Below are 15,672 nucleotides of genomic sequence, written 5' to 3'. Positions count from 1 at the left end.
AAATCAACCTGTCTTGTTCTTTTCTCCAACTCTTGGATGATCTTGTACTTCACCTCGTAGCTTCAGGAACGTTGTGTCTTTTTGGCTTAGGGCGGCTGGGTCCAGGTAAGGAAAGGTTTCTCTCTGGGGGCGGTGGTCCGGCGGAAGCCATTTTACAGAACAATGGATGCACATTTACACGGTGTGGCCTGGAGGGATGAAACTGCCGCGGCTAGGTCAAGCGTCGTCTTTCCTCCCTCCCTCCCGCGGGTGGACACGTCATATTACTTTAAACCAATCACAGCTAGCAGCGGAGGGAGGTAAGGATGCATGGCCCAATTACAGTCCGATACGTCATATGACGTCACTGATAACGCAACAAAGACACACACTGCGCAACGTACTCGCGCCGCTTACACAGCATGGCGGATGGTGGGAGAGGGCGGGAGAGATGGCAGGAGGTTTGGATCCAAAAATGGCGCGGCTCGCCAGCTGCTCTCCGCGTAAAGGGATACACGCACCGCGGAATGTGAGCATTCCGGTTTCGGCAGGGTACCTCGTAAACGTGGAAATGCGTAATGTGGGACTGCGTAAAGCGAGGGTTGACTGTGTATATATATATATATATATATATATATATATATATATATATATATATATATATATATATATATATATATATATATATATATATATATATATATATATATATATGTATATATACACACACACACACACACACAGCTAGTGACTTACGACGGGGTTAGGGACCCAAATCCAGGTCGTAAGTCAGACATGGTCGTAAGTCCGACATAGATAAAAAATTTTTTTTTTTTTTAATAAAAAATCTACAATGAAATACAGTACAGTAAAAGTAATAAATAATGAGGAATGGATACAGTACAGTGAAAGTAATAAATAATAAGGAATGGATACAGTGTGACTGAGCACTTACCTTTAATGTAGTCAGCTGAATGCACATGGGGCCCCCATAATTTTCTAATCATACATGGAGACTACATTAACTGGAAACGTTTCGGTATAGAAAATGCGTGCGTCATTTGAAAAAAAAATGGTCACAACTGCGGCGGTCGTAAGTCCCGACGGTCGTAAGTCGAAGCAGTCGTAAGTCGGGGTCTAGCTGTATATATATATATATATATATATATATATATATATATATATATATATATATATATATATATATATATTATATATATATATATATATATATATTATATCTTGATAAAATCACACGGGAAAAGGGAAACAACGGAGCACCTTAGCTTTCGTCTTTATTCAAGACATCTTCAGAGGCAACTGGATTACATGGACAGAGAGAGGCTTAAATATACAGGGTGACCTTAAAAACATTAGGTCAGGTCATAATGATGTCATCCACTAATCCCCACACCAACACACACGTAGAGGAGCTTAAGAGAAGGGGGGTGACGTGACTAGTCAGGTCAGGTCAAAAATAAGGGACCCACTAAATAACTATCATACATCTAGATCAAAGGTTTTCAAAGCATTTTTAACCTTGGGCCACTGACAAATAAATTTATGTTACACATTATCAGTTTTGAACTGACCATCACTAATCGTAATGCATTTGTCCCGTTAGTTCGGTCCCTCAAGCTACTAAATATTAATGTTGTTTTCAAGTATGACTCAACCATTACCAATATGTTAATAAGAAATAGCCCAAGTTTGAATGTAAATGGAAGTGTTTATTGTATTCAATGTAGCAAATGTAATTGTAATTATGTAGGACAGACAGGAAAAACACTGCAGCTCAGAATCAAACAACATAAGTACAATATCAGAACAGCATCTGAAAGCAGTGCCTTGTTCGTTCATGTTAGGAATAATAATCATCCCATTGCTTGGGAAAAAAGCTTAGAAGTGTTTAAATCATCTTGTGTCACAGAAAGACTTCTGGTTGAAGCTAGTTTGATTAAGGAATTAAAATCAATAAACCTTAGTGATGGTCAGTTCAAAACTGATAATATGTTACATAAATTTATTTTGTCAGTGGCCCAAGGTTAAAAATGCTTTGAAAACCTTTGATCTAGATGTATGATAGTTATTTTGTGGGTCCCTTATTTTTGACCTGACCTGACTAGTCACGTCACCCCCCTTCTCTTAAGCTCCTCTACGTGTGTGTTGGTGTGGGGATTAGTGGATGACATCATTATGACCTGACCTCATGTTTTTAAGGTCACCCTGTATATTTAAGCCTCTCTCTGTCCATGTAATCCAGTTGCCTCTGAAGATGTCTTGAATAAAGACGAAAGCTAAGGTGCTCCATTGTTTCCTTTTTCCCGTGTGATTTTATCAAGATTTATCTTATCCACGTTTTCATTGTAGATCTACATGAATTATATATATATATATATATTTTCCTATTTAGGTCAGCACGACAGCGAGCAGAGGAGCTTGTCAAACCATTGAAACGAGATGATTCTTCTGAATCAGCTCAGTTAGAACTTCTTGGTGGTTCAGAAAACATTTCTGATTATTCTTCACGTACAACCACCTCCTCTTTGACCATGGAGGAAGACCTGGAGGGTGGTCGTGGGAGTGGCAGAATGTCTGGGTTCTCGGGGTTAACTCAGTACTCTAGAGCCCGAACCCATAAGCCTGACAAAGGGCTTTTTGATGATGTATAGTTTAGTATACAGGTATCCCTTGATTAGCATTAATTCCCATTAGCGGTAAAATGTGTTTTGACACCCTTTCTCGCGTAACGTTAGGCAAAAATTCGGTTTAGCGATAGCTCGACTTGCTGGGAAGCAAAAACTAGGGATTAGGTAGCATGTGAGATGGCATTGCATGTTGCCATTATTACATGTAATGAAACAATAAAAGTTGTGGAAAAATCATTACAATTCTCTAAATGTGGCTCAAATATAATATAAAACTTTAAACAAGAAAAATTAAGAGCATGGGTGTGTATGTATGTGTGGAGGTAGTAGGCTGTAACTGCATCGCCAGCCCAGCTGCGCTGTCTCCCCCTATGTGACATCATGGCATACACACAGCGCGGCAGCAGCTACACGTTTGAGTCAGCTGGGTGACTGCATGGCCGAACTGTGTCACATTACCCCGAGGATGGTTTTAGTGGGGAAGGACCTTTTTTGCACATGAAATATGTGCTATTGTATTTTATGATATGCTATGTACCAATTTTATTGTTTATTTTTTTTTGTTTTTTTCGTGCAATTTGAAATTGGTTTGGATTAGGCCTACCTTGTGCTCACTAAAGCATTGTAACTGAACCACATGGTTTATATAGAATTTTTGGTGTTAATAAATCATTTGTTTATAGTGAACTCCTTTAAAGTGAGGGAGTACTGTTGTATTCAGTATTTTACTTCCTGCCATTTGAATAACTTGTTTGCCCCCGTGCTTCTGTGTTATCCTCGTTCAATGGAAATTTTGCTTAACGTTAGATTTTCTGGAACACAACCCCATCGTTAAATGAGGGAAATGCGGGATACCTGTATATGAACTCTAGTAGGCCTTATTTATATAACGAGTGATGTTTAATCTTTAATATGGTGTGCAAAAAATTGGATGCAATTACAGTAGTAATGCAATAAACCCATCAGAAGCAGTTTAGTTTTCAAAGTTTCCCAGTTTAAAAACTGCTTTAATTGTCTTGAAACAGCCAAATTTTGTCTTAAGTACTTGCTTTCACATCATTCTATATAATGTATTAATGATGTACATCAAGTATTAATTGTAAAATCTTTCCCATGAGTGGGCTGTCTGATGAACTTACCTCTTATATTCTAAACCAAACATATACAGTACTGGCATAGTTGATTTGACACCATTAAATGTCTAGTTGATTATTATGTTAGAAAATTAATAAAAAATTTTGTTTACTACTAAACATTTCTTGCATCGGTATATTTGTAGCAATTTGTAGTATGTACACAGTTCATTCAAAGGACAAAGCTGCGTATGATTAACATTGTTGTGGTTTATGAATTCCCACTTCCCTTTACTTTTTAAATTCATGGGTTTAGTGTATTTACCTCTGACTACTACATTCCTGTGATTTTCCATTTACTTGTTGCACAAGTACTTAAAATTGATATTCAAAGATATGTCAGTTAATGTACAGTATTTCTTTTTCAGTGATTAAAGAAATTTAGCTATTTGCTATGTGCATTACATATAATTCTTGAGCGAAGAAAATAGTAAAGGCTTTTAATGTCAATTATGGGGATTAGGGTAATACTGATTGTAATGACAAAAATAGACATAGGTTGGTGTGAAACCCTCCCTGTTGTTAGTATCCTTATATTACTCTGTCTAGTGTAACAGCTCAGAAGTAGAACAGCAACAGATTGCTAGTAATTAGATGTGCTATTTCTGGAAGTTGCCAACAAGTAACAATATAACAATAGCTCATTTAATTACTATCAATGTATCCATTCCAAATGACCTTAATATTAATCTAGATACCTGTTTACATATTGTTGCTGACAAAAATGTAGAGAGTAGGTATTTGGATAGTATTCAACTGAGCTAACAGTTGCTGTGTTATTTCATAATGAGTGGATTCCTCTTCTCTGGAGTGAGGTAACCATTAGTCCAGGGACTTAAACACAACCAAATGACCCATTTTTTGCCTGCCATAGTGAATAATTGCCATGCAAATTCTGTCCACCTGTGTGATTCAACCTACCTCCTCCAGTAGTGAATTAATGATGTTCCAGTAATGCCATGGTTTCCGCATCAATATACAGAACTGTAGGTTGAACATATTTTTGGTATACTGTAGTGTATTGTGTATAGTTTACCCAGTATACTGTATAGTGGAAGCTGAGGTGGGGCAAGATAATGATGAGGAATATTGCTATATTTGGTTTTTCAGTTTAAGCCATGTAAAATTTAAACTTGTACAGTATTCTAATTTTCTGTAACACTGTTATGTGCAGACTTAAGTGTTATCTAATGGATCAGTAAGATCTTACTTGGCATGAATTACCCTTAAATTTATCTAAGAACAACATTAAGTGCTAAGTTGAGGGATGGTACATGGCAACAAAATGAAAGGTGAAGAATGAGTCCCAGCTTATGGCAACCTTAAAATGAATGGTGAGGAACTTTAGTCATGGCAGCCTTAAAATGAACGGTAAGGGAAAAGTCATGTTAACATTACCCTGAAAGATGAGGAACAGTACAGTACTTGAAGTGTTTAAGGAGCTCCCTTGACCTGAACTCTTAACTATTGAAAACACCGTAACTTAGATTATTTATCAATTATATTTAAGAATTCACTTTTGTATACAATCTGACTTGTTGCACAAGTAAAAAAAAAATATTATTTTTTAAATTGTGGGATGTTAGTTGGCTTCTGAATCTATAAATTTGAGAAAACTGAAATGTGATGAAGTGTATACATGTGTAATATTCACTGTGGCCTTGTGTGTATCTTCTGTTTAGTGTTATAGTAATTTATTGGCCAAAAGGTGACACTTAAAAGTGTACAAGAGAAAATCAGAGTAGAGACCCAGTCAGTTGGCTTAACTGTCAATATTGTAGCTTTGTGGATTGCGGTTAATGAAAGATCTGACTCCCTTCTGTTGATTTCATATCCTTTTAAAATAAGTTGGTGAACTTGGGTTTCACCTTTTTCATACTAATTCTTCAAGTGATGGGCCTCAAAAAAATGTTGGATGAAATCATAAAATCATCCACAACTATCCCCTGCTAGAGCCTGTCATGGTCACAGGGCTTAACTATCAAGTGGATCAGCAATAAATCTGTTAGCCGGAATCTTTCGACCCTGGAAGTCTCTGACAGCCGGAATTGAAATTTTCTTGGAAAATTGTTTCCGAGCTGGAATTTTCTGGAAAATTCTGGCTTTAGGAAAATTTTTCCAAGGGACACATTTTCCAGAAAATTTATAAAATTTCCCAATACCCTGAAAATTCCAGGGGGAAAGAGGGGGAAGGTTTTTTTCCCGGGTCTGAGAGATGAAAATCAGGCTCATTTTCCGGAAATTACGAGAAATTTTCCTGTATGGTTCCCGGAAAAGTCCATGAATGGGGGATATTTTTCCAGGTTCGAGAGAGGATGTAATAGGCAATTTCTGAAACTTCAGAGAAAATTTTTCCGTTACACGGAAAATTCCAGGGATGAGGGATTTTTCCAGCTTTGAGAGTCGTCTCGTTACCCGCAAATCTCCCATTCCTGGAAGTTCTCTGCACCAAATGCTCCGGCTATTGGAAATAACACTGTAGTTGTGAAAAATATCGTGATGCCCAAATCAAAGCAGTGATCACGTGAGCTCGCAAAAGTAAAAGATTCAGCAGGCAGAGGATGGGAAACCGGTTATGCTTTTCCACTTTGCTATAAAATAGGTCTACAACCCTCAATTTACCAGAAGCTGGCAGGACAAGGATAGGGGTCAGAACCTAACCACTGTAACCCAACTGGAAAATAATACAGGATAACTGGTGCAATGTATAAAGCGATGGTCACATTAGAATCTTCCATGCAATAAATCCAAGATAGCATTTCACCTACAGGCATAAGTCAACGGTACCATCCACACACTGGTGAAAGGAACCATTGGCCAAGCACCCAGCTAGTTTGAGCTCAATTGGAGAGCAGGATGGCTTCATTATATGTTTCTATGTCAGCATTAACAGCTTTAGTGAGATGTGTGGTCCTGTTAAAGAAGACCAAGACGAAAAAGAAACAATTATAGCATCCAGGTGATGTTTGTTTACAAAAGTGACACAAGTACTCTAGAGTCAAATGAAATTCCTGTCGTGATGTATAATTATCAATTTTTATTTACTATGATGTTTTTGCTCGTGTTTTGATACTGAAATACAATTTTTATATTTTTGTACATAAATAAGAAAAAATAAGAATGTTGTAAATTTTATGAATACAATAGACTCTTTTAGCAAATGTCAACCCACCGTACCGTGGATTTTGAGATGCTCCGCATCGTCCCACCTTCGACAACAAATAACTTGTCGCTGTAGACACAATTTGAGGAGTTTGTTGAAAAATCAACACTATGGTGGATTTATTCTGGGTAGAAACTCTAGTGTGACTGTAGCTTAACCCTCTCATGCATGATGATGCGATTCATGATAAGACCAACTTCACGGTGACAAATCGAGTCACCAAACTTTAAAAAAAATCTGCAAAAATTAAGTTTTCAACAGAATTGCATCAAATTTTGATGCATCATAGTAGCAAGTAAGTTCTATCAAATGAACTAATTGGCAACTTTTGAGGCCCATAGGAAGGGAAGACCTGAATGACAAATGCGCAGTATTATCTCAGCAGTCGGACGTTGAGTGTGAGCCGTGTCCATTTAAATTTCCATAACTCCATGTGGACTGTCTCATAGCCTGGATTACAGTGCTTACCCTACTCCATGTAACTATTTTTTTTAGTGTTAGAGAAGCGAAGTGATGGTTGTGTAATATAATATTTTTTTCATATTTACAGAGAAACTTTAGTTTTCAAAAGCCATTACCGTATCAAGCTATACAATAACAATGTTTCAAAAAAAAAAGTCTGAAAGGGGATGAATTTTATCAGTACCATTTTCTTCCTTAGTGTTGGCTTCAAGATGCAATACAGTAAGATCTTGTATTTCGCGAGTAATATAGACTGGAAAAATTGCGCCAAATTCAAATTCGCCAAATGCAAATAAATAAACTAATGGGAAAAATAACAATATACATCACTCTACATCAACCTCTGCTATTCTCATTTATAACCTCGAAGTGACACAAATTCTGCCTTTATTGACTTGATTGTGCTTTCCGGAAACTAGTTTTTAGGCCTTCCTCAAGTAATTTAATCACACGCTGCTTATCCTGCATTGGATACTTGGCAAACTTAACTCCCTCATGATAGTCCCACTTCTCCTTTTCCTTATTCGGCCACTTAGGTGGGTCTGTCCCACCAGCACCAGTAGGACCCTCAGTAGAGGTAGAGGCCATTATCTTGACTCGACAGGTGGTAACACTACCCAAAAAAGCACACAATAACAGCCCGGGCGGTCGTCAGGATGGCGCGGGCTACAACAAAGTAGTTGCGTTCTTGTAAACCTCTTTTACGTTCACCACCGGCAATTCGATCACCAGAACGCTTCTTGGAAACATTCTTCTTACCTTGTCTTTCCATATTCATCACTAACACAACAGAATTGGAGAAAATAGCGAAAATCACGGAGTAATTGACAGAAGCCACGCATTTCAACTGATCATGTGATGTAAACAGAAAGCGCTGGTGCAAACTGTTGTTAGTCGTCACTGCGAAACATTCTTTTTACTTATTATTTTCATACAGTATTTATGGGTAACAGCTAAATTTGCAAAAAAAAATAAATTTATAGAGTACCTCTCAAAAAACACTTCACAAACAAAAGACACTAATCGATTGAACATGTGATGGTGAACGTGAACTGTAAACATTGCATAACCCTGTGCCACGCTTAAAACGTTGAGGATGGAATCGTGCTATAGCCAACATTCATATGCAAAGGTTCGCGTTTTACAAACAGCGTTTCCCTATTCATCAATCGCGTTGCAACCAATTCGCGTTGACAAAACACGTGTTGAAGCAGAAATGACTGTAACTGGGATGAGGGGTGTGATGTCATTCAAGACGGTGGCCAGCATTCAGCTGGCTGTATCTCGCGAAATTCACAATATTTTACGCCAAATATAAGACTTGGTTACATTAGGTAGTGCTCGCGAAATTAAAAAATGAGAAATATAAGCTTCTAGCAGTTGGCTCAGACAATTTTGAGCGAGGAAGTTGTGAATGTATTGGTGTGTATTTTTTCTCATGTTTATTAGAAGCGAGAAAAAATAATTATATACAGTACTTGTATTATTTTTTTTTGGGGGGGGGGATTATGTTGCAGAGCAATCAGTTACAAAGCCAAAGAAAGATATATGGTTTATGCCATTAAAAACAAATTCACGGTGAGCTGTCTCGCCCGCCCTGGGGGCCTCAGGGATGTGATCTTGGAACTGGAAAACTTAAAACTTATTTCGTGTGCGAGAGGGTTAAGGGCAACAACGTAAAGACAAATTCACTCACCCCTAAATCTCTTATCACACAGCTTAAGTCATTTTATACATTTTTGAAACCCATTTCAAGGTTCTGCATACAATCGTTTCATTCCAACAACTTCATAACTGTTCGTCTTTACTCATCTGTTTCTTGTACTGTATTTGAACCTCCAAACTATCAAATTTTATTTGCATTTGAAACTAAACCCCTTGACTACTGGATGTCAGTTTGACCTTTCTATTTGGTTAATGCCAGATGATTTTATTGAGCACAGAATATTCCCTTGTACCCAAGGGGTTAAAAATCTTCACTTATGTAAAAGTTACACATACTGTATACAGTGATCCCTCGGTTAACGAGTGCCTCGGTTAACGAGATTTCGATTAACGAATTACCTTCCATAAGATTCTTAACTTCGGTTAACGAGCAATCCTTCGATTAACGAGTTTTTAACGAGCGCCCCTCATGTTTTCGCGTGCATTTGGCGGTCCACCAGCTGTAGTATTAGTCCGCCAATACAGTAATCTGTTCTAGGGCTTAAATTCCTTACTATTTTAGCAAATATCAAGAAGTTTGTACTATTCAATAATTTTAAAAGTTTTATATAAAATTTGTTAGTCATTTTAACAATTATTGAACATAATTGAAGTATAGGAAGCTAGTTTTTTGCGCGCCAAACAGCCTGCCAACACACCATACATCTTGCTTGAGACGCTCTTCAACTAAATGCTTTTTTCTGTTTCCAAGCAAATTATTGGTCAATTTGAAATTTATTTTACATATTGACAATATATAATGCAGTGCAGTGTTGATTTAAAGAAAATAATCTTGAATTACACCAAGAAAACTAAAATTTTGTGGGTGAAATGGCGCCATGGGGTGACTTCTCTTCCACCCCAATGCCTTCTCTTCTCCCTTCTCCTCAACCCCCATTCTAATTCACATCATCATCATCATCCAGGAGCCTTCTACATACACACCTCAAAATAAGTGTACTTTACTACCTTTTTTTGTTGATTTTAGGCAATTTTCGGTGAGCTGGAATCAATTACCCAAAAACCCATTGAAACAATGGTTTCGGTTAACGAGCAACCTTCTGGAGCGAATTGTGCTCGTTAACCGAGGGACCACTGTAATGAACTCTTTGGATCCTCAAAATTATCAATTAATTTACCCACACTTTTTCACATATTGCCCGAGTCAATCAAGGCGCATCATATTTTAAATTTCAAGCCTAATGTTTCCCACCAGACGCGTCTCTGGACACGCTACATGGCTGCCCGCCACCTTAAATTTCGCACCTAATGTTTCCCACCAAACGCGTCTCTGAACACACTACACGGCTGCCCGCCACCCTCCCACACCCCCATACACCCTCAGTTCTCACGCTGACGCTCTAGTGAACGGACATACTGTGTGAGACTATCTCTTCCCACGTGTATCAACCATCACCATTATGTCCAAGAGGCCAGCTACTACATCATTAACTACTCCACAGGCCAAGAAATCAAGACAAACAATTACACTGGAGCAGAAAATCAAGGTGCTGGAAGCACTGCAGCGTGGAAATGGTGCTTCAAGTGTGGGACGTCAATTTAGACTGTTGGAGAGCTCTGTCCGCACTTTAAAGCTCAACGAGAAGAAAATTAGAGCAGCCTATGCTTCACCAGATGTTGCCAAGGGTAAACTCCACCTGAAGAGTTTTTTTTGAATTAGCCCACCCGGGCACAGGTCAAACGACCCACAACGGAGCCTGGGGGGCGAAAAAAGAACGGAAAGAAATTGAAAATATAGAAAAAAAGGTTATACTGTATTAATCTACACCACGAAGATGCCGGAAAACCAGCTTTTTAAAGTGAGACAGATTGTAAGAGCATGGAAACACAGAAGAAGGCAAAGCATTCCACAGTTTGGCTGTGTGAGGAAAGAAGGAGGTACTATAACGGGTTATTCTCGTGTGACCGATATCCACAGAGAAATGGTGGGCACCGCAGGCAAGACGTGTGTTTCGAAACCACGGCCTTACCGGCGGTACACAGGATGCCAAATCCCCTGAACATTGCCCGTTAAAGTACCTGTAAAAGAGAGAGAGTGAAGCAACATTACGGCGAAGAGAAAGGGGAGAGAGATTGTCGACTAAAGGAGGAGAGTTAATAAGACGAAATGCCTTTGATTCCACCCTATCTAATAGTTGGACAGAAGAAGAGCCACCCCAGATATGAGAGCAGTACTCCAAGTTAGGACGAATGAATCCCTTATATACTTGGAGCAACTGCTCAGGAGTGAAGTAGCTGCGGCATCTGTACAGCATTCCCAACTTTCGGGAGGCAGCTTTAGTTATACTAAGGATGTGTGATTTCCAGGACATATTGGAGGAAATGGTGAGGCCTAACATATTTATTTCAGAATTTGGGGGGATGATAGCGTCCTGAAATGTAATTGGTGGGAGATCGTCTACTTTACAAAGTGTAATTGGTAAATATTGAGTTTTGTTACTATTGAACTTAACCAAGTTTGTATCTCCCCATTCAGAGATGCTGCACAGATCCGCGTTGATAGAAGTAATGATATCAGTTCTAGAAACAGATCTAGTTTGAGAGTTAGGAGGAAGGGGAAAATGTGAGGAAGAGTGAAGAGTAGAATCATCGGCGTAAGAATGGATAGAATTAGTTGTAGTGTGAAGTAAATCATTGATAAAAAGAAGAAAGAGAGTTGGTGAAAGAACAGAACCCTGTGGGACGCCACTATTGGTAGAGAAAGAGCGAGAAATCGATCCCTCGACAACAACTGCCATGGATCGATTCTCAAGGAAGCTAGAGATGAGAGAACAAAGTGGGGGAGAGAAACCAAAAGAGGGAAGTTTAGATAGCAAAGACTTGTGCCATACCCTGTCAAATGCTTTGGAGATGTCGAGGGCCACGACAAAAGTTTCCCCATAATCCTTAAGAGAGGATGACCAAAGATGGGTGCAATAGGAGAGCAGATCACCAGTAGATCTTGCCTGGCGAAAGCCATACTGGTGATCCGACAAAAGAGAAAGGCGTTCAAGGTGACGGAGAAAATGGAAGTTCAAGATAGTTTCGAAAATCTTTGAGAGGGATGAAGTTAGGGCAATGGGGCGATAGTTAAGAGGGATTAGAATGGTCACCCTTCTTCGGGATGGGCTGAACCAAGGCATGCTTCCAAGAAGAAGGAAAAGTTTTGGTTTTGAGGCAAAGGCAAAAGAGGCGAGCAAGCACAGGGGCCAGGGCTTCAGCACACTCCCTCAGAACACGAGGGGGTATTCCGTCCGGTCCATGCGCCTTACTCACATCCAACCTGGATAACACACCGGCAACCCTGCGAGTGGAGATTATAGGAAAGTGCATAGGTTCAGTAGGAGGGGTAGGAGGGGTAGAGTGGCAATTGTCTAAGGTGGAATTAGAGGAGAATAAGGTGTCAAAGAGGTTGGCTTTCTCAGGGGGAGAGTGCTATGTATGGTGAGATGGAAGAAGCACTTTAGTTATGGGTAGAAGACATGCAGTGCCAAAAACTTCCTCTCACTGGCCCCATGCTGCAAAACCAAGCCTATGAAATACAGTGGTCCCACAGTTAACGAACACAATTCGTTCTAGAAGGTCGTTCGTTAACCGAAACCATTGTTTCAATGGGATTTTGGGTAATTGGTTCCAGCTCACCGAAAATTACATACAAAGTCAAAATAAATGCAGAAAAGTACACTTACTTTGAGGTGTGTATGTAGAAGGCTCCTGGTTGATGATGATGATGATGATGATGGGAATTAAAAGTGGGGGTGGAGGAGAAGGGAGAAGAGAAGGAAGTGGGGGTGGAAGAGAAATCACCCCATGCTTCATGCCGTCATTTCACCCATAAAATTTTAAGTTCAATAGGTGTAATTCAAGATTATTTTCTTTAAATCAACACTGCACTGCACTATATATTGTCAATATGTAAAATAAATTTCAGAATGACCAATAATTGTATTGTAAAAACGTAAAAATAGTTTATGTTCAAGAGAGTCTCAAGCAAGATGTTACCTCCACTGAGCAGAGACACAAACTGACGCCATGCTGGGTGAGTCAAGTGGCTGTTTGGCTCACTAAAAACTAGTTTCCTGTACTTCAATTATGTTAAATAATTGTTAAAATGACTAAAAATTTTTATATAAAACATGGAAAATTATTGAATAGTACAACCTTCTTGATATTTACTTAAATGGTAACGAATTTAAGCCCTAGAACCGATTACTGTATTAGCAGACTAATATTCCAGCTGGTGAGCAAGCGAAAACATGTTGAGAGGAATTCGTTAACCGAATTTTTTTCGTTAACTGAATTGAAGATTCTTATGGAAGGTAATTCGCTAACCGAGGCGTTCGTTAACCGAGGGATCATTGTACAGTCTCGGATACTTGCTAAGGAAGGGGAGTCCATCAAAGACAGTAAGTTCACAGCAAGTACAGGCTGGCTGTACAAATTTATCAAAAGGACAAGGCTACGGAATGTGACGCTTTTGGGTGAAGCTGCATCTGCCAACGCGGAGGCGGCCGAGGATATGAAGGATATAGTGTTAGAAAATGGTTATTCTCCTTGCCAAGTGTGGAATTGTGATGAAACTGGACTGTATTGGAAAAGAATGCCCAAGAAAACATATCTAATGAAGAGTGAAGAAAAAGCACCAGGGTTTAAGGTCAGCAAGGACAGACTGACGATTCGCTTCATGGCAAACGCATCAGGCACCGCACGAATGAAGCCACTCGTCATCCACCACTCAGCTAGACCTCGTGCCTTGAAAAATGTGCACATCCCGAAACTTCCTGTAATTTGGCAGTCAAACAAGAAAGCGTGGATGACTTCCAATATTTTCGATGTGTGGTACATCAGCCATGCCACCCCATTCATCGAAAATTAAAAAAAAAATTGAACCTTAGCAACAAGGCCTTGGTTCTCATGGACAATGCATCTAGCCACTCCAAACACCTGTGCAGTGTGAATAATGATGTAAACTTGACCTTCTTCCCTCCGAACATGACTTCACTTATTCAGCCACTAGATCAAGGTGTTATTGCCTTGTTCAAGAGATATTATCCTAAGAATACCATGAGGCAAATTGCTGAAACTATGAACAAGGACAACAAGATGACTGCAGCAACGTTTTGGAAGAGCTACACCATCAAAGATGCCATAACTAACATCACACTTGCGTGGAAATGTGTGCCAGAAACTGCACTAAATGGAGTGTAGTGTAATCTGTGGCCTGAGGTAGTCCATGATTTCAAGGGCTTTGATGAAGGCAAGGATGTGAAAGACATTATGAAGCTCGTTAAGGAAGTGAGAGGTGATTCAGGATTTCAAGAAATCCAAGAAGAGGATGTGACTAAACTGCTTGTTAGCATGGAGGATCCTCTCACTTCTGAAGAAGTCTTGGAGATGGTGGAAATGGCAAAACAACACGAGGAAGAAGAAGAAGCTACAGATAAGCCCCAAACAGTGGGGAAGGAACTGACAATTCCTAAATTGAGGGAGTTTATGCAGCACGCCACTTCTGCCATCCAGTCTGCACTGCAACATGACCCTGATATGGAACGCAGTATGCAAGTGGTGGAGGCGTTAAATCGGGCTGCATCTACGTACACTCGGCTGCTAGCTCAACAGATTATGGCCCAGCAACAGAAGAAAATCACCTCATTCTTCCGTCCATTATCCTCATCAGGCGAGTTTGTTATGAAACCGTGTTATGAAACTGAGTGTTTATTGCTTGGAAAAATAGACATTAAATTTTGGGTATACGATATGTAATAATTAGGTGGTAGAAATTCAATAATTTAATGAATGTTTTCCATTCCTTCAGCTCCTGAGGTAGCTGGCCCATCTACATCAGGGCAGACACGGCCGTCATCCAGTGCTTCCCGCGCGTCAGATGTGTCAACAGCCAAACCACGAGACAGTGCTGTGGATGATGAGCTGGTCGAGTTGGGCTCTGCATAAAGTAATTAAAAAATAAGTTGAGAGGAAAGCGAGTCAGACGAGAGATGGGTGGAGTGCGGCACCAGAGCCACCACCCTCCCCATCAGCTGATTGCTAGTAAACAGACCATTTCACATCCCGTAATTTTAGCTGTGTTTATTTATGAGTGTTTGTTTTAGCATAATACTACAGCCTGTACAAAACAATGTTTTGTTTATTCTATGAGATGGGCTAAGTTGCATGTGGGTGTATACTCTCAGTCGGGGAGGGCCAGTGGCCCAAGGCAGCAGACGGTACTCCCATCTATTGTTAAAATAATAAACAACGCCTGATTTATGTACTGTACAGCCCTGTAAATGTATTCAATGCATATTATATCATTATGTCTAAATCAAATGTAAGTCTGTATATTTTCAGCCACCAGCTGCAACTCTATTAATAAACCATTTATTATTATTATTATTATTATTATTATTATTATTATTATTATTATTATTATTATTAGTACAGGTTGTACCTCTCCAGTCCGGCATTCTGTGGTCCGGAAACTCCTGTGGTCCGGAACGATTTTAATTTGTTCAATAGGTAGATAGGCAGCTTTTTTTTTTTTGTATCTAAATTATTATTATTATTATTACAGGAGTATTAAATT

General features: G+C 39.3%; 1 protein-coding gene across 3 annotated transcripts in view; it reads left to right on the top strand.

Moving 5' to 3' along the window:
- The window catches only part of LOC121870604 (LMBR1 domain-containing protein 2 homolog), a 47,493-nt gene extending 32,090 nt beyond the window's left edge, over positions 1-15,403 (top strand). For 2 of the 3 annotated variants that reach the window (XM_042372438.1, XM_042372437.1), the window contains exon 12: positions 2,393-5,577. In XM_042372438.1, coding sequence (XP_042228372.1) covers positions 2,393-2,651 — 259 coding nt within the window. In that variant the 3' untranslated portion in view covers positions 2,652-5,577. Of the gene's footprint in view, positions 1-2,392; positions 5,578-14,904 lie in introns of those variants that run through there. The other variant, XM_042372439.1, reaches the window with a different exon arrangement.
- Positions 15,404-15,672: the final 269 nt, after the last annotated feature.

This window comes from Homarus americanus, unplaced genomic scaffold, assembly GCF_018991925.1.
Source record: "Homarus americanus isolate GMGI-L3 unplaced genomic scaffold, GMGI_Hamer_2.0 scaffold56333, whole genome shotgun sequence".
Classification (NCBI taxonomy): domain Eukaryota; kingdom Metazoa; phylum Arthropoda; class Malacostraca; order Decapoda; family Nephropidae; genus Homarus; species Homarus americanus.
The sequence above is the reverse complement of the archived record's forward strand: the minus strand, read 5'-3'. Positions and strand labels throughout refer to the sequence as shown.